The following is a 20,000-nucleotide window of genomic DNA, read 5'->3' as shown; positions in this document are numbered from 1 at the left end:
GCTGGAGGCTCCTGCACGGAGGCCCGTACAGCCTGGGTCCAGGCCACCTCCTCTGAGCCCAGGGTGGAGGGCCAGAGCCAGTTGACCTACACCCTCATCCCTACCCTGGCTGCCCTGGCTCTGGTCGTGGGGGTGGCGGTGGTGGCTGGGGCGGTTCTCCTGCTCCGGAGGAAACGGGCCAAGGCTCACATGGAGCTGGACCCAGCCGAAGGCGGTCCGATGGAGCTGGAGGGGGTCAAGGCCTGTCTGGAGAACGGGGGAACTCTGCCGCACAAGCAGCCAGAGATCACCCCCTGTCACACACCCTCACCCCCCTCGCCCCAAAATGGCGGCTTGGAGTATGAGGTCCCTCTCATGCAGGGACAAGGACAATGTCCTTCAAATAATAACCTGGCTGGTTCGAAACCCTCTTATTTCTGAGACTCAAATGCACTGACATTACCAGTAATGGAACGGAACTAGCTACCCCATAGAGGGTAAGAATGCCCCTCTTGTACCTGGAAGGGGATACAGAGACACTCCACGACCGTCATTGTGGGACAGTGAAAGGGATGTGTTCTACATTACCCCGACCGAACTCAACTCAAGTATTTATACCAAGTGCAATCGCCAACAGGGGTCTTAAAACGGAAGTGCCTTTTTTGCATTGACATGTTTCTGGCTTTTTTATATGCTGTGTTGATGTAAAATAACTGCATTGAATGAAGTGCAATCGTTTTGCTGGATTGGGAGACTTGGAGGCGTGGGTGTGTACGGGAAGACCCAGAGGAGGGCTTAGAGGTGGGAGTTGTACGAAGAGAGAGAGAGGGAGAGGGAGAGATGGAAACATACTGATGTGTGTGTGCGTGCGTGTGTGTGTGTGTGTGTGTGTGTGTGTGTGTGTGTGTGTATGTGGCATACGTGCATATGTGTGTGTGGTTTGTGTGGACGCACCTGGTTAGCACTTCCTGGTACGAATAGGGTGTTGGACACAACCTCGGGAGAACTTGCACCCCCCCCTCACTCTCAGTCTCTCTGATGTCATCACAGGATCGCTCCTTCACCCCCTGAAACAATCTTCAAGCTTCAAGTTTAATTTGCCATTTGTAAGTATTAAAAATACATACATAAACATCTGTTGTTGGACAGCTATCACAGATAGAGAACAGAGGCATTCAATATAAAAACGACACAAAACACACAATAAACACAAGGTATTATTGCGCCCCCTCAGGGGTGACACTTTTGCTGAGAAAAGACTAAAGGACTCCACGTAGAACAGGCCTTGTCGATTGTGTAGCTTGTGTTGAGGCTCTATGTGAAGGCTTTTTCGTCAAGCTGATATCATTTTATGTTTTGTAATATTTTGTAATTTTTATTTTAACATTTTATCATGGATTTTGCTGTTGCTGTTTCTTCGTTGTTGTTGTTGTTGTTGTCGTTGTTGTTGTTGTTGTTGTTGTTGTTGTTGTTGTTCACAAGGGTTAATGCTGTAATGAATTGTTCCTGAACATGGCAACTGACAAACCAGGGTTAAGAGTACATTTCTGTTTCAATTTAGTCAACTCAGAAGGTAATTGTAAATTGTAGTTCAAGAATATTGAAGAGTGACTAGGATTTTCTTATTCAGATGGGAGTTTCAACTCAGCTCCAAAGTGGATTCAATTGAAATAGAATTGATTCTATCCAGACCCAAAATGAAAGCACATAGTCTGCAAATGTCAAAGAAATGTTTGTAAGAAGTGGCAGAGCTGGAAATAACACTTACTCTCATATACCCTCTGAAATAAGTCTGCCAAAGCTGCATAAGGACATGTTTAACTCAAACCTCAGTCTCTTTCTGAACACTACAGCTCCAAAGCAGTCCTCAAAGAATTGTCGCCACAAAACCCAACCTATAAAAGAGCACACACACACACACATACACACGCTGAAAAAAGAAAGAAAGTTCAAAGACTTTCAGAGCATTTTACTAAATTTGTCACAGAGTGGAAGGCAGTCATTTCCTTGGCTGGCTACTGACCATGGTGTTTTGAAGATATGGCCGCATCCAATATCCCCAGTAGCTCTCTCTCTCTCTCTCTCTCTCTCTCATTCTCTCTCTCTCTCTCTCTCTCTCACTCCCTCTCCTCTCTCTTTCCCTCACTGTCTCCCTTGATCTCTCTCTCTCTCACTCCCTCTCTCTCTCTCTCTTTCTTTCCCTGTCACTGTCTCTCCCTTGATCTCTCTCTCTCTCTCTCCCCATTCCATTCACCCACCCAGTCCCCGGTCAACAAGGTTCTTGGCTGTGTTTTCAGGCCTGTTTTGCCTGCAGCCAACCAGACTATGAAAAGTTCAGGCGAAATGCACCGTCCTGATATATTTATCCTCTTATCCTGTCTGGGGCTGGGAATTTTAGACGTGTCACCTCTCTCTCTCTCTCCCCCTCTCTCTTTCTCTCTCCCTCTCTCCCTCACTCTCTCTCTCTCTCTCTCTCTCTCTCTCTCCAACATTAGATTCATGACTTTGCCGTCATGACTATACTGTTACCTGATTAATGAACGCAATGTGGTTCAAATTAATAAGGATTATTATTTCCAACAGAGTTACACCCTATTCCTCAATCTGGGATTCCAACAACAATAAAATGGTCTCCCTTCCACATTTTTGTGGTAAACTGCTGAGCGATGGGGCTCAAGCTATACAGTAAAACATGCTTATATTTTGGGTTCTGATGGGGTAAGACAGTTGGACTAAGCTCATGGGGCATTTATCTACCAATCCCAGATAGCCCCATTAAGGTCAAATGAAACACAAATGAAACAACAATGGCTTGACATTACAAGTGTGTGTGTCTTCTGTGTGTCATGTGTCTTGTCTGTTGGTCTCTGTACTGTATCTGTGTTCATGCAATCACATTTTCATTTACATTTTTAAATCCAATATTCATGACATTGTTGTATCGCCACACCCACCATCTTCCTATTTACTATCTTCGCCTTAACTATCTTTATTCATGCTGTCTATCGTCCAATAAAAACACAGAAACTCATGCTCATATATCTGGCCCTCACCATTTGAACTGGAAGAAATCCTTTACAGCTTGATGCAGCACCAGGGACCGGATTCAGCATGCTTGTATAGTTACCTTCCCTGTTTACTTTGGGAAACCATTCGTCTTTTTATTCCAGTGTGTTATTTTTTTAATGTATTTTTTGTCATGTAAAAAGTTATTGTTTTTGATAATAATGTGTACTACTTACTTGTGAGATAAAACATGATGAAAAAAATAGTATTAAAAAAAGAAATATGAAAAAAAAAAATGTGTGTGTTCATTTAGGACATGGTTACTAGTTACTAGTTTACCATATAATACTTAATAATGTACATGCTACAATACACATACACACACATACTTACATACACATCAAATCATTAAAGTGCTACAGAAGGGCATCCGCCTTTCCTTCTGCAGGGGAATTTTAGGACTAACAGACAGATTTGTGTTTCCATCTCATTGTACAGTAAGTCCATTTCCCATTTCCAAGAAAGACTCAATGAATGTTTGTGTATCTGTTCCTGAGGAGTTCCAACAACAGCAATAGCTGATTATGCACACCCTCTCCCAGTCTCTCTCTCTCTCTCTCTCTCACGCACACACACACACACACACACACACACACACACACACACACACACACACACAGGCACCCAACCCCACCCACACGCCCACACACACACACCCTCCCTGCCTCCATCAACTCCCCCACCAAACACCAAATCACAAAATAATAGGTTTATGACGTGGTGGTGGTTTTTACAATGGAGAAAGTTTGTGTATTTTTCCTTAATGGTCAAAGACAGATGCCAAAGGAAAATATTAAAAACGTAATGGAGTTCACATCTCATAAACTAGAGCCTTATGTTGCTCCTGCCTCTGTGTGTGTGTGTGTGTGTGTGTGTGTGTGTGTGTGTGTGTGTGTGTGTGTGTGTGTGTGTGTGTGTGTGTCATTGACTACTTTGAGCCATTGTTGTCTTGCTTTATGGCCAGTGTTCACCCTCTCCAAGCTACTGTCTGCCATCTGTATATTTCTCTTCTCTCTTCCTCTCCATCTTTTTCTCCCACTCTCTTTCTCACCCTCTCTCTCTCTTCCCCTCCCTCTCTCTCCATCTTTCTCTCTCACTCTCTTTCTCACCCTCTCTCTTTCTCTCTCTCTTTCCCACCCCTATCTTTCTCTCAATTCAATTCAATTGGCTTTATTGGCATGAACAAACAAATGTTTACATTGTTCACAAGCAATGAACAAATACTGTAAAGTTTATGGTCCACTGGCTGTCCTTAGGATGTGGCATGAAGTCAAACATTTGGCTGCTAGGATTGCACATTTGGGTATTTCGGCCAGTAAATATGGTTGTTTTTCAGTATTTGTTTTTGTTATATATTCTTTGTAATTTTCAGAAATGAGACATGAGACAAGAGACAAGAAGGTCTATGGACCATTATTGAAAGATCAGACCCCATTCCTGACGCTTAGTTCGTTGTTTTTATTTGTGAATGATTTCATATTCATAATACTCATAAAAACCATCATTGATTTTCAGCACCTGTGTGCACGACTGTGTCGGCCTGTCATTCGTCACCATCCTCATCCTCACCGGTGAGAGCACGGGAGACGGCTTTCTCTGTGCGTGGTCAATCGTGCGCGGCGATCTCATTCTCTAGGCTTTCCATTCTCTAGGCTTTCCCAGTCGAAAGCGTTGGCCGGTGTGAGCCAGTCGTCAGTCTTGGTCTCGGAGGTCTGTTTGTCTTCGTTGGAGACAGCGTCAATGGTGTCGCTCATGGCGACGATCTCGTTCTCTAGGCTTTCCCAGTCGAAAGGGGTGGCCAGTGTGTGTCTATCGTCAGTCTTGGTCTTGGTCTGTTTGTCTTCGTTGGAGACAGCGTCAATGGCGTCGCTCATGGCGACGATCTCGTTCTCTAGGCTTTCCCAGTCGAAAGGGGTGGCCAGTGTGTGTCTATCGTCAGTCTTGGTCTTGGTCTGTTTGTCTTTGTTGGAGACAGCGTCAATGGCGTCGCTCATGGCGACGATCTCGTTCTCTAGGCTTTCCCAGTCGAAAGGGGTGGCCAGTGTGTGTCTATCGTCAGTCTTGGTCTTGGTCGGTTTGTCTTCGTTGGAGATAGGGCCAATGGTGTTGCTCAAGGCGACGATCTCATTATCTAGGCTTTCCCAGTCGAAAGGGGTGGCCAGTGTGTGTCTATCGTCAGTCTTGGTCTTGGTCGGTTTGTCTTCGTAGGAGATCGGGTCAATGGTGTTGCACAAGGAGACGATCTCATTATCTAGGCTTTCCCAGTCGAAAGGCGTGGCCGCTGTGTGTCTATCATCAGTCTTGGTCTTGGTCTGTTTGGTCTCTTTGTTGGAGACAGCGTGGTCGTCATCAGAGGTGGAGTGATCGGGGACACCAGGAAGCTGCAAGTCAACCTGGGGCTCACCCACGCTCCGCACCAGGGAGGTCTGGCAGAGGGAGGCCTGTCAGGAGAGAGAGAAGGAGAGTAAGGTTGAGGTCAGATGGGCAGGGTTCAGGGTTCTGGGTCAGGGGGGTACGGTCTGGGTTCAGGGTTAGGTTCAGGTTCTGACTGTCAGAGATAGTAACGATGTCCATGAGAACACAGTCATATACAGTACAGTAGGAGAGATGTACATACAGAACAGCGCTGCTAGGATCCTGATGAGGGTGCGCAAATACGATCACATCACCCCCATCCTCAAATCCCTTCACCCACATCTTCACCCACCAATGCATTCACGGAACTGCCCCCCCCCCCTACCTCAAGGAACTCCTCCATACCCCTCAAACCTCCTCACACACCCTCCGCTCTGCTGCCACCAACCCTAAGGGCACCACAGTCTGTGGATGCTTTTAAACAAGGCCTTAAAACCCAACTTTTTAATAGAGCCTTTTATTAGCCTTTTTTATTGAAATGTTTATTCTTTTATTCTTTTAATTTTTCTTCTTGTTTTTAATCTGTAGCACTTTGAGATTTCCTTATGTGAAGTGCATTACAAATAAAATGTATTATTAATATTATTATTATTATTATAATATATGATTGACATGAAGTTGTAGAAGAGATTTTCTTACAGAGTGTTCAGCGTCTTCATCCAGGTCTTTCTGTGGTGGCGGTGTACGGGGTTCAGGGTTTTTGGTCAACACTTGTTCGCTTTGGTCTTTGCGCTTCCTCGAACTTCCTTTCCTTCCTTTTTCCTTTTTCCTGTTGTCCTTCCTCCTTGCAGTGTCACCGGTTGTTTTGCCTTTGTTCTTACCTCTCCTCTTACCATTGGCTCTGGACTCTCGCCTTGGGTCAGTACCTGTGAAAGTTAGTCCAAAAAATAAGCTCTTTAGTGAAGCTTTTGATTTCTGTGTATTATTAAAAGCCAGTGTATTATTAAAAGCCAAAAGCCAAAAGATCTGTCAAAGCTCTTACCGTTGAATCGACATGATATTCCCTGCTGCCATCCTTGGAGTGGGCAGACTCTCTAATGGCAGACTCTCTTCCACAGCAAAACAGAGACAGCAGCTGGATAATCACCAATCCTGAGGAAATGCCCTTCTGTTTCCTCGTTTTGCTGGTCTTCTTGTCTTTTAGGGGTTTCTCCTTAGAGACCCTCGGGTCACTTTGCGATTGACCCATGAGGGTTTGGTAGCAGTTAATCAAATACGGATGAAACAATAAATAAATAATATATCTGAACACAATGTCTTATAAGCAGGTGGACTCATCTAGAAGTTGTGTGAAAGTGGCCTGTCTGTCATGGAACCTTGACATAAGTAGGTCTAGTGCATTATTGCATCACAATACAGTAACTCAGCAAACAAATCAAATCAGTTTAGGTGTCATTATGACATCATCAGGTTTGTCTTGCCCTGTAAAAAGTCCAGTGCAATTGTCTTGAGTTAACCCAATTAATGGTAAATCAAATGCCAGTTGGTAATATTAACCCCTAACCTAACATACAACAGGACTCGAATCATGATTTTAAAAAAAATATTACATTTCTTTTTACCATTTATTGGTATTCTTTGATAGCTGATCCAAGGGCTTGTAATTTGTCTTGTAAAGCTTTTTGTTCTGGATTCATTGTTATACTCAGGGGTGCACATAACTTTTTGGGGCCAGTGCTCAGAGGAGCACCTAGGGATGCTGCTTGGTGCTCCCCGAGCTCGCGAGTCACGACCCGTCCCACAGGATGGATGAAAAAGGGATACATGGATAACTTATATTAGCAAAACGACATTTATTCATAAATAAAGATGAACGAACACATGATTGTGTGCAAAACAAAAGAAACAAATGCAAAATCAAATGACTGCCCTTTAAGCATGAAAGTCTGTCAGACTCCTTTAAACACAATGAAATCAACTGACATCTCTTTAAGCACTAACTGAATGTCTGCTCTTTAAACACACTGAAATAAACGGACATCTCTTTAAGCACTGCTCTGTTCTGTAAACACTGAAATCAACTTTTCAACAAAAAGTTACAGCCTAAGCATTTATTTATGCTACAAGCTTAATTATCATCATCACTGCTCTCTTGACTGCTGTTATCACTGTCCTCAATTTCAACCATGGTAGAGGATGTTGTAGGCTATCACTTTAAATAGCTCATTATTTTGATTGTGCAACAAAGTCTTTTTTTTTCTTTTTGTAATAGAATTCCCAACCATATTCCCTGGGTCAGGGGTCGAGGTGCGATAATGAAGCTGTAAAACAAACGTCTGAACGTTTGAAAGCTTCAGAGAAAAGAAACGTGTCCCTTGGTGTTGTTTTTCCTTTTAGCGACGAGTCGTTCGGGACAGAATTTTCACGTGGCGGCGTGATAACCGTGCGATACGCGATACGCGGAATGAAAGTACGAGTTACGATACTTTCCGAATGTTTTCGTGAGGGGAGTCGCCGTGGTCGTTGTCGGTCGACTGTTGTGATGGATTACTCGTCGGGCCTTCGGCTGAGGGGACGGCAAAAAGTTACTTAGTGGGGCTTGCAGTGATGCAGCAGTCAGCAGTCAGCAGTTGGATTTTGAGGAAGTAAATTCCTCTCCCAGCGGTTCCAGCTGTTGGTGCGCAAGAGCGCCTTCATGCGGCTGATCTGCCGCGCAGCATGCATTTTGGCGACGCATGCGCACTGGCGCACCAGTTATGTGCACCCCTGGTTATACTGCTCGAAAGATTTATAAAATAGTTCATCCATATATCCCCAATTTGGATAGCTATCTCATCTACTGTACGTGAGTTTTGTTCAGTGTTTTCCTGTCTCACACACAGCGTCCTGCTCTACACTGTGTCTGTGTATCCATAGAAACCAAATCAAGCTCAAGACATAAATACCTCTCCTCTGTCTCTCACCCAGTAGACTCACAGCCTCAGGTATGTCGACCATGTTGCTGTGATGACAGAGCTTGTTGCAATATCCAGGCCCACGGACATACAATCGGCCCTCAATTCCAAAATGCCAGGCACATAAACGCATGACTATGACAGGGTCCCCTCACAGTTAACACATAAAGAAACACTGGGGCCAGTGTACAGGTTTGTATTGATGCTAGTGTGTCTTTATCTTGCATCAGTCAAATTGACCAGGGACATAGTTATACACACAGGGCAGACACATATGTGAAACCGGGAACAAGTCGGCAGCCAATCAAATTGTTCAGACTTTTATTCTGAAAAAATGTAAACACATTTCAGTGTCGTTGAAAATCAACGACACACTCGCTAGTCAAGCCAAAATATTGCAATGCAATGGATTCGGTGAGTAATCCCCACTGCTACCTAGTTAGCTATAACACTATTTTACATTGTTTTACATTGTTAGCAGGCTCACAAAACAACATTAGCTTGCAAGCCAACTTCAATTTAAAAAAATATTAGAAAACATCCTCAAACCACAGACTAGCACAACTAGCCAGTTTGCTAACACAGCTTGTTTTGTGAGCCTGCAAACAATGTAAAGTAGTGCTATAGTTAACTAGGTAGCAGTGAGGATTGGTTGCCGACTTGTTCCCCCTTTCACCAGCTGAGCTGCCGTCACATATCTGGAAAGACATCGATTTTCCTTCATTATTGCTTTCTTCCATTTCTGATGATGGGGGGATGGTAAAAGAAGAGATCTTTCTCCTCCTCCGAGGTAAGAGACCTGGCAGATGGCACCATGCCAACGCCACTATCCCAGCTGGGCTGCTCAAAGCGGCCATTGTGGCCCACAAGAGCAGATTCTTTCAATTAAAGCTGAAATTCCTCCATAGATTACTGGTGGGTAAACGATTTCCCTTCCCTTTTTTGTGTGTTTACTAAAACAAGGGTATGTTAAGGCTTGGCAATGAGTTAGGATGGAGAGAATAGTGGTCCTCTGTGGTTGGTAGAGCATGGAGCAAACAACGCTTAGGTTGTGGGTTTGTTTCCCGCTGGGACCATATATACTGAAAGGTGTGCACTCACTGCAATGTAAGTTGCTTTGGATAAAAGAGTCATCTAAATGGCATATCTATATACATGTATCTATATCTATATATATAATAGTAAAAAATAAATAAGGAGATGATTTAGGGGTCTGTCTGTAGGATTGGTGAAGGGGTGCTGAGAAAAAGAGAAAGAGACAGAGAAAGAGAGGGGAGTGAAGAATGTTATTTATTTGAGAGGTCTGGCATTAATGAAAGCAGCCAGGGGTTGCTGGGGGTGGAAGGATGGATGGTAAGGGGGTGAGGAGGGGGATGAAATCTAAGTGCAGACAGATCGTTGGGCTTGATAATGGCTCCAACTGGCCCTGTAAACCTGCACGGCTGACTGCTGTGTGTGTGTGTGTGTGTGTGTGTGTGTGTGTGTGTGTGTGTGTGTGTGTGTGTGTGTGTGTGTGTGTGTGTGTGTGTGTGTGTGTGTGTGTGTGTGTGTGTGTGTGTGTGTGTGTGTGTGTGTGTGTGTGTGTGTGTGTGTGTGTGTGTGTGTGTGTGTGTGTGTGTGTGTGTGTGTGTGTGTGTGTGTGTGTGTGTGTGTGTGTGTGTGTGTGTGTGTGTGTGTGTGTGTGTGTGTGTGTGTGTGTGTGTGTGTGTGTGTGTGTGTGTGTGTGTGTGTGTGTGTGTGTGTGTGTGTGTGTGTGTGTGTGTGTGTGTGTGTGTGTGTGTGTGTGTGTGTGTGTGTGTGTGTGTGTGTGTGTGTGTGTGTGTGTGTGTGTGTGTGTGTGTGTGTGTGTGTGTGTGTGTGTGTGTGTGTGTGTGTGTGTGTGTGTGTGTGTGTGTGTGTGTGTGTGTGTGTGTGTGTGTGTGTGTGTGTGTGTGTGTGTGTGTGTGCGCACGTGTGTGTGTGTCCATGGCAATGGCCATAGACCGAAAATGTATGCATGTGTGTGTGCTTGTGTGTGCGTCCATGCGTGCATGTGTGCATGCAAGGCAAGGCAAGTTTATTTGTATAGCACATTTCATACATCAGGGGCAATTCAAAGTGCTTTACATACATTATAAAAAAAATACAGTAAGAGGAGGATAGTAAGAAAATAACAATTACAATGAATAAAAAGCAAATATAATAAATAAATAAATAAATAGATAAAACATTTAATAAGATAATAGTTAATGGATAAAAAAGACATTGATAGAAGTGTTAGTGTTTAATCATAACTGTTGCAAAACATGAAGGTTTTTAGCTTAGTTTTAAATATTTTTAGGGTTTGGGCCTGTTTGATTTCTTCAGGGAGTTTGTTCCAGAAGCATGCGGCAGAGTGACTTCTAGCTGCTGCACCGTGTTTTGTTTTCACTCTTGGAATGATTAGCTGATTAGTCTCAGCTGACCTTAGGGGCCTGGCTGGAATATAGGGTGGGAGGAGATCTGATATGTATTGGTCCAAGACCATTTTGTGATTTGTATGCAATTAGGAGTATTCTCACGTGTGTGTGTGTGTGTGTGTGTGTGTGTGTGTGTGTGTGTGTGTGTGTGTGTGTGTGTGTGTAGATAAAAGCTATAGCATATTACCACCTCTTTATTGAGTTGACTTATACCTGAAGGGATTGCAGGACCGTGTAAAACAAGCAGAGGGAGAAAAGGGAGGAGAAGGGAGGAGAAGGAGGGAGAGCAAGAGAGAGAGAGAGAGAGAGAGAGAGAGTTTAGTCTATTGTAACACAGACACACAAGGACACACAAATGTTTTATGTCTCCTGATGATGTCTAAAGCAGTGTGGCTGTTCGCAGAGAAAACTCTTTGGCAGAGAAAGAGCAACACGGCGCCTCTGTGGAAGATGAATCACATGTGTGTCTCTTCAATTTGCGACAGGCGTTAAATGCAGATGAAGGATCAGCTTTCTCACAAATTCCCAACTTCAGCGGTCCAGAGCGGTTCCTCTGTGGCTCAGTTGGGAGCCCAAGGCGCTAACAACGCTTAGGTTGTGGGTTCGATTCCCGTTGGGACCATACATACTGCCAAATGTATACACTCACTGCAATGTAAGTCGCTTTGGATAAGAGCGTCAGCTAAAAGCCATATATATTATGTTACATAGATTTTTCGAAGGAGGTAAAAGAACAAAAGTGACCTTTAGATCAGAGCCTAGAGAGAAAAATCATCCATGCAACAACAAGGCAGCAACTACTCACTCCCAGTCAACTTTGAAGCACTCTATAAATTGATAAAACGGACTCCCTTGATGCCGGCGAGTCTTTTGGGGCGACGTTCTCACGAGAAGGGGGCACGCATCGCGAACACAAACCGACGCAGACGACGACTCCTTTTCCCATCGGAAACTTAAAACACATTTAATGAAATGAGCTTTAATTGGCGTTCATTTAGCGAGAGGAAGCCAAAGGTTCTCGTCTTCCCCTGGCTGGTAATGGCTTCCATGTTCTCTGAGGCGGAATCATCGTTTTAAATGAAACTCTTTACAGCGGAGGAAACACAAGACCACCCTAGACCTCCACACGTCATCGCATAGTAACCCTGTAACGATGCACAAACACCTTCATCAACTCTGTGGAAAGTAGTCTGTGATGTTTTGTGTGTGTTTTTTTTTTACAGTTGGGCTTGGAAATAGGGAAACTGTGAGAGTGTGAGAAGATAAGACTGGAGATGTGAGAAAGGAAGAGAAAGGGGGGAGGGGATACAGAGAGAGAGAGAGAGACAAGAGGGAGAAAGAGAGGGGGTAGAGATGAGGGGGAGAGAGAGACAGAGGGGAGAGAAGGAGAGAGAGGGGGGAGAGAGATTGAGGTAGAGAGTGGATTGCGTTTTGGTTTCACGAGTACACAAATCGAAACATTTTTTAACATTTCCTGAAAACTTGAGAGGGAGATTTTCAAACCGGAGGAATCTATAGTCGTAGTAATTGAAAGGATCAAGTAATAAAGGGAGAGCAGAGTAAGTAAAGTGTATTCATGGCTTCAGTGAGAAACAGCTGCTCCAGGTTTAGAGAAGGACAATGTTTGTGTAAGACAACAATTGCATGCCCACAGTTCTGGCCTTTACACACACACACACACACACACACACACACACACACACACACACACACACACACACACACAAACACACACACACACACACACACACACACACACACACACAAAGACACACACACACACACACACACACACACACACACACACACACACACACACACACACACACCTCCTTTGGCCAGGCATGTTTTTACAAGAGATGATACTGCTGGGCAGAAGAGGGATTACAAGGAGCGTAACCAATTTTCTTTCATTTACATTACATTTTTACATTTTTGGCATTTAGCAGACGCTTTTATCCAACTGACTCACTCAACTAATGAATTTGTCTAAGGAAGTGAATAATTTATCCATCAATCATAAGAAAAAGTGTAGGGCCAGGGGCCATTGGCAGACACAGTAGCCTACTAGATGTAGCTCCAGCCAGTAATAGACGCATGATCTCGTTTAAAATACGGGGCTTTATTCCTTCAACCAACTCGAGAACTGGGTTAAAAGAGAAAATAAAAACAACAAATTAAATGCATGTACAGTATGTATGTCTTGTAATGCCACAATATGTAGCTAGCTAGCATATTGACTAGCTAGCATATTAACACATTGGCATATCATTGACTAGCTAACACACATTCTAACACACACATTACTTCCACATATAGGACTACTGTATATATTAGGTAGGAACAATGAAATTAGCTTGGTGTCAAATTATAATTTACTGACAATGTGAGGCAGTTACACTAGGGAAGAATTACATTATTATTATTTAAAAATATATATACAGTAGTAGAGAAACTGTACAGGGGGGTAATGGGGATGAAGTGGTCTTTAGAAGGGACAGTTAAGATGTACACACACACACACACACACACACACACACATGCTTCTGTATATATAGACATGAGAATACAAACACAGGCATAATCATGTTCATGTGTTCCTGTTCAAGCACGTCTGCAATCACTTGAATCATACATAAACATGCATACATGTACAAGTCCACAAACACCATAACTAAGCGTAAACTCAGTTGTAGTCAGATATTGATCAAAGATAAATACATTATAAATGTTGGATTCTATAATGGTATGGAGTCTCAGCAAAGCCAGACCCATATTTACCGAACAGCCAACTCCCCTCCCCCTTTCCTTCGTTGGCCCTCCCCCGCACCCCCCTCATCACGCTAGCTCCCCTCCCCATCCCTGCTGACCTGCCTGCACAAAGCCCACTCTACACAGCCCACAGCCAGGGGGCTCGTTCCTCTTGACATCTCACCCCACAGTGTGACCTTTGACCCCCTAGGAATGGGGTGTGCCCTGTCCTGCCACAGCCACTCCTCAGATGCCCACTTGTACAGACAAAACAAGGAGGCAGTTGTTTGGAGTGGTTAAGCTATTTCTGGTAACTAACCCCCGTCTCCTGTCAACCCTCATTTCTCATTTTGACCTTCCCCTTCTTCCCCTCCCTCACCTACCCCCTCCCTCTCTTTTTCCTAACACCCTCCCATCATCCCCCCTGTTCCCTATACCTCCCCTCAGGAAACGTCTGGAAAACCTTAAGGCTTGTTCCTCTCAGCTTCAAATAGAATGCCAATTGAGTTATTGAATTGCCACCCAAGAGACAGGCCCGTCTTTTATTGGTCACGGCCTACGAGGCACAGGTTTGGACGTGTCCCGGGTCTGGGGAGGAAGGAAGTGGGAGAGAAGGGCGTCAGAGACACTCGCTAGCAGATAACAGACTTGTTGTTTTTGGAACGCAAGGAGGGACAAGTTGGAGTGTAAGCGGCTGAACTGTCATAGCGGCCTACGTCTAGAGGTTTGTCTGTGAATATGTGACAGGGTCTGTTGAAAAAGTCCTCAAGTAGGGCGAGGTCAGGCAAGGTTTTTCTTCAGTTTATGAACGTGCAGATTGTAAGCTTTCAAATGATGTGTCATACATTGAAAATCTGAAAAATAGTTGAAGAAGATTATGCTTATTTGAATGTCGGTACACCTCAAACCAAATACCAGAGAAACTCTCTCTGAATCAAAAGTACACATGCAAAACAGCTAGTAGCTAGTAGGAACATCACTATAAACATCACTATAAACTGCATGTTTAGCACATCACAACATGCTGATAGAACATCAACATGCTAAAACACATAACTACACATAATTAGATGATCACACAGTCCTTGCTTTTGAACACGTCCTAAAAAGTAACTGGCCTACGGCAGATGACACAGTGAATCCAATTCACAAATTACAAGTATTTAGAGATCCTAAAACTGTTGTTTGTTATATCGAGTGGGCACTTTAACACTTAAACTTTCTTAATATGCAAAAAGAAGCTTTTTAGTCATTTGCGCGACTTGAGAATTGCAGACATCGGGACCTTTTCACCAGACCGTGTGACATTATGGTGAGATAGGGTTAAAAAGAGGGTTGGACGACTGCTTTCATTTTCTTCTGTTAGAACACTGGACAGAAGGTTCTTGTTCTGAGATGCCATGAGTTAACGTCGCAACGTATCCCGTTGCTCACTTTGAATTGCGGCGGCTGAAGGTTCAACCCCCTGTCAGCAGTAGAGTGTGTTGTGAGGAGATGCCAAAGTCCAAACATACTCTCTGTTCCCTTGACTACGGTTCTAGAAATGCCCCATATTGACATTTATTCTTGTGTATTTTAGATGCATGGTTCATGGAAATTCCATGGTTTAGGATGAGGTGGACTTCCTAAGTATTACTTACAGTATTTATTTTCAAATTAGGAAATCCATTCTCCTTTGAGACTCTCATTCCAACCGCACACTCATTCCAACCCAAAAAACTGAGTATGGAGCGAAGAAAACTGTAATTGTAGGGTGTGGTGGGATATGGAATAAGGTTAGGGATCATAACTTGGAAGGAAATGTTCCAGACTGTTTGTATCTGTGTTTCACCTGGGGCGAGGTTGGTGAAACAGCACTCCACTCTGTTATAAGGCTTCACGTCTACTCACTCAAACCAAATCAAACCAAACTTAATAGTATATAATACAGTATATCGCATTATTTCATACATGGATGAAATGTCATTGGTAGGAAGTCTCCACACACTCAGAATCAATGCACCATTTCTACATATTGGGGCTTTCGTTCCCAAGACCTTCATCAGAGCATACCATGGGATGCAATACATGAATGCACACGACAGAAACCCAATGTGCTTAATATCTGTTTTAACAACCTTCTGTTTCAGCTGCAGTTCTGCATGTTCTTCCATTCAAGTACATTGACTGATAAAACCAGTACAGTGCATTTCAAAGTCAAAAAGTCAAAAGTCACTTTATTGTCCCATCACTGGGAAATTTGTATTGGGCTTGCACCCCACAGCAGCCAACAAAGAGCAACAGACAATACAAAATGTTAACACACAAACAGAAGGCAGCCCTGATTAAAACAAGAGTGGAAATAAAACGATAAGCAAGATATGTTCACATTCATCTGGTGCAGTTTAAAAGTTTAACAGAAACGGGAATAAAATAATTTTATTAATCTAGCGCGGGGGACTCTGAACCTCCTCCCAGAGGGCAGCAGTTCATACTCTGCATGTAGGACATGGGAGGGATTCATGAGAATTCTATTAGCCTGTCTGAGAGTAGCCTGTTCAAAAATAGACTGCAGGGATGAGTGGTCTTTCACCCCTATGATCTTCCATGCAGTCTGTATCAGTCGGACCAGTTTGGACCTTAGTTGTACAGATAGGTTACCAAACCAAGATGTAATGCCGTATTTCCTTTCACACAGATATCCCCCAGTGAGGCTTCAAACCTCCGTAAGTAACCTCCATCTACACCCCTTCCTCTGAACACAAAGGACATTGTGTACCTTTCCCCCGAAATTACACTCTGTTGAAATGTTTAATCTTGTTAGTGACTCCCCAGGCTCCTTTAGTCTGACCTCATGTATTACAACGCACGTGCACGTGCACATGCACAGACACAAACACACACACACACACACACACACACATACACTCACATACACACACACACATGCACACACACGCACGCACACACGCCACACATACTGTACAGCACATACAACACACTCACACACACACAGACACACACACACACACACACACACACACACACACACAAACAGCCTTTCTACTGTATACTCTGTTAGCAGGTGCAGAACAGCATGGCTGGAAGCAGATCGTCATGGAGACCAGACAGACAAGGTCAGTGATTCTGTCATTAAGACCAGACCCCTCCCTTCTCCAGTGCCCCTTCCAGGACAGACTGTCTAGTTCCCCCCAGGTCTTGGAACTGACTAACCCAGGAACAGAGCTTCCTTGCTGGGACACCTGCAGCTCCAAGTACCCCTGAGCTGGAGAAAGGTCAGCGGGGGACCAAAAGAACAAACTAAGCAGAGACTGCTGTTTGAGTACAAGGGCTTACTTATATGGAGAGACAAGCATTCAGAAACACAGTTCAACACACATACATATGCATGCAGGGAAGCACACACACACACACATACACACACGCATACACACACACACACACACACAAACACACACACACACACACAAACACACACACACACACACACACGCATACACACAAACACACACACACACACACACACACACACGCACGCACGCACGCACGCACACACACACACACACACACACACACACACACACACACACACACACACACACACACACACAGCCCTGTTTCCAGTGGGGACTGAGGCCCAATTATTCTCCACTAACACATCCATTATTTTCAGTCTGCTCCAGTGGACACATGAAAGCGCAGTAACAAGCCGGGCCTCATAAAGTCACACTGCCCCAGCATGTCAACTGAGCAGGGCCTCAGACCCAGCCACAACCACGGCCTGGCACCAACCTGTGGCTTACGTTATAAAACTTTAGGTAGCACTTTATTTTGATTGTCCAGCTAAAGATGTTCAACAAGTTATCCATAGACTACCAGGCAGCCCGCCCCAAAATAAATCAAAGGAACAATAGTTTTACTTCCCTTTCTCTAGAATTGTGACTGCTTGAGAAGCCTCAAAACATTTAGATTTTATTTACATTTTAGACATTTAGCAAACGCCTTTATCCAAAGCGACTTAGAACAAGTATATTTGTCTATGCTAGGACCAGGCATTGGCAGTCACAATGCTAGAAGAAGGAATATTTTTTTTGTTTATTAGATTTTTCGAGAGCATACAATTGTGAACATAGCCTTCATAGAAATAAAAAGGGACATATACTCTCTGTAGAAAAGGCTTCATACAAAAGTGAAATTGCAGATGTGACATGTGAAGTCAGACTGTTAATCAGGCTGCCACTCAGGTCCCACACCGGGAGAGGACAAAGCCGCCACACTGAGAAGCAGAGAGGTGGAATGTATGTGTGCATGGCCTAGCACCACAGGTGTGACTGAATGGAAGTTCAATGAAGGGGTATCTCTACGGGGGGGTGGGGGCCTCGGAGGTGGGGGGGGGAGGGTATAGACATGGTGGGGTGTGTGTGGGTCTGACTGGGCAGGAATATGAGAGAGGGGTCTGTTGAGGATCAGACCCCCCCACACCCCACCCCCGCGCCCCCACACCCACCGCCCCCACACCCACCGCCCCCACATCACAGCTCTGGCTGGCTGTGTGTACAAGCTGCTGGGGGATATCAGTGGGGAAATGTTTGAAGTGTTGGAACAGGACATGGTCTCACAGCGAAACAGATGTGTGTGTGTGTGTGTGTGTTTATAGGTGTGTGTGTGTGTGTGTGTGTGTGTGTGTTTATAGGTGTGTATGTTTATAGGTGTGTGTGTGTGTGTGTATGTGTGTGTTTATAGGTGTGTGTGTGTGTGTGTGTGTGTGTGTGTGTGTGTGTGTGTGTGTGTGTATGTGTGTCTGTCTGTGACCTCCCACACACCCTTGTTCAGCATGTACAATATTTAATAGTAGGTTGTAGTGTAATAAGAATGTGCTGGAAGAGATTCCATGTTTTGTTTCCAAGGGCGTATTCTCTCTCTGTGCAGGAACAGAGCCTAGCATATCATTTTACAGGTGATTTGACTGGACAACCCCAGATGGAATCTCTCGCTCTTGGCATACTGAAGATCCACCCATCAATCACCATCCTGTTGATATAGTGCAGAAACTTTGGTTTCCCCCCCCCTCCACTTTCTTGAATTCATTAGAACCTATACATAAACCATGACTGCAGCTGCACCTCTCTGTCCTCTTATATCAATGAGATGTCACGTCTAATTCGTATTCAATCAGACAAAAAGTAGAACACCAAATATGGAGGAAATCTCACGAGCTAGGTCGTATGAAAAGCTAACTTCTACAACAGCATGTTTGGATACTGGATTCTGATTGGCTAGCAACAGTGGCAAATATCCCAACTCCCTTCATTTCCAGTATCAATGCACCTCCCAATAAATCTGATTAAGAACACCTGTGCTGTTTTTGGCTCAAAGGCAAGTGAATGTGGCCTAGCCTACAATGCAATCGTTGATCTTGTTTATGGGACTATATTCTGTGGTGGAACGATATGTATTGTGAAATGATTAATGATTGTAAATAAATGAATTTAATGTTACAACGGTGTATTTTTTATATTAGGTGGTAGCTTTTGTAGAAAAGCAATTTACCATTCGAGGGCGGCTTCGCCTCGTGCCACAACCCTGTACCAGTGGTAAATGTCTCCACAATCTCTTCCTCTCATGGTAAATTGCTTACTTACCCTACCTAACCGTAACCACTCGAGGTTAATGCCTAATACTGTCTAAGTGCCATTCAAGTCATTCATACCTTTTCACACGAACCGGTTCGTAAGATTTCATACGTGATTGGTGTTCTGCTTTTTATATGAATTCAGAATCCTGTTGCTGAGACAAAGGGTAGAGAGAGAGAGAGAGAGAGAGAGGGGGGGGGGGGGAGGGAGGGGTAGAGGGAGAGAGAGAGAGATAGAAAGAGAGAGAGAGATAGAAAGAGAGAGAAAGGGGGGGAAAGGGAGGGGAGAGGGAGAGAGAGAGATAGAAAGAGAGAGAGATGGAAAGAGAGAGAGAGATAGAGAAGAGAGAGAGAGATGGAAAGAGAGAGAGAGAGAGAGAGAGAGAGAGAGAGAGAGGGAAAGAAAAGAAGGATCTCCAACAGGTGATCATACGCCATGGATAAAAGGATTCCTGCATTCCAGGCCAATTGGCCATGACGTCTTGACGAACAGTCAGATTAACGTGAGGACGCACGCTAAAGCCGCCACCCTCCTCCAGTGGAGCCATGGAGCCGTAACCCTAATCCTCTGTCAATCAAACCAAGCGACGATCCATAATTCCCCTCCAGCCGACGTCATTGGCGTACATACTTTCTCCTTTATTCATCATCTGCTTCCATTAACGCCAGTGTTTGTGAGTTAAGTGGATGCTGCCATGTTCTTTGTATGTAATAGGGTTCTATTGTCTGGTTCTTGTTTGCGAAATGCAGCCCAGTACCGAATCCAAAGTCTGACTCAACGAAAGATCTGCTTCTGGAAAGGACCTGGCGAGGGATCAGGGCTGT

General features: G+C 44.3%; 1 protein-coding gene across 1 annotated transcript in view; it reads left to right on the top strand.

Moving 5' to 3' along the window:
• Positions 1-420, top strand: part of vasna (vasorin a) — a gene marked incomplete at both ends in the record, with an annotated part of 2,121 nt that extends 1,701 nt beyond the window's left edge. Inside the window, one exon of the mRNA XM_080522353.1 lies at positions 1-420. This exon is cut by the window's left edge and continues 1,701 nt beyond it. Coding sequence (XP_080378479.1) covers positions 1-420 — 420 coding nt within the window.
• Positions 421-20,000: the final 19,580 nt, after the last annotated feature.

The sequence above is a fragment of the Nansenia antarctica genome (assembly GCF_963989245.1).
Source record: "Nansenia antarctica genome assembly, chromosome: 2".
In the NCBI taxonomy this organism is placed as follows: domain Eukaryota; kingdom Metazoa; phylum Chordata; class Actinopteri; order Argentiniformes; family Microstomatidae; genus Nansenia; species Nansenia antarctica.
Note: the sequence above shows the minus strand (reverse complement) of the source record. Positions and strands in the feature narration are given on the sequence as shown.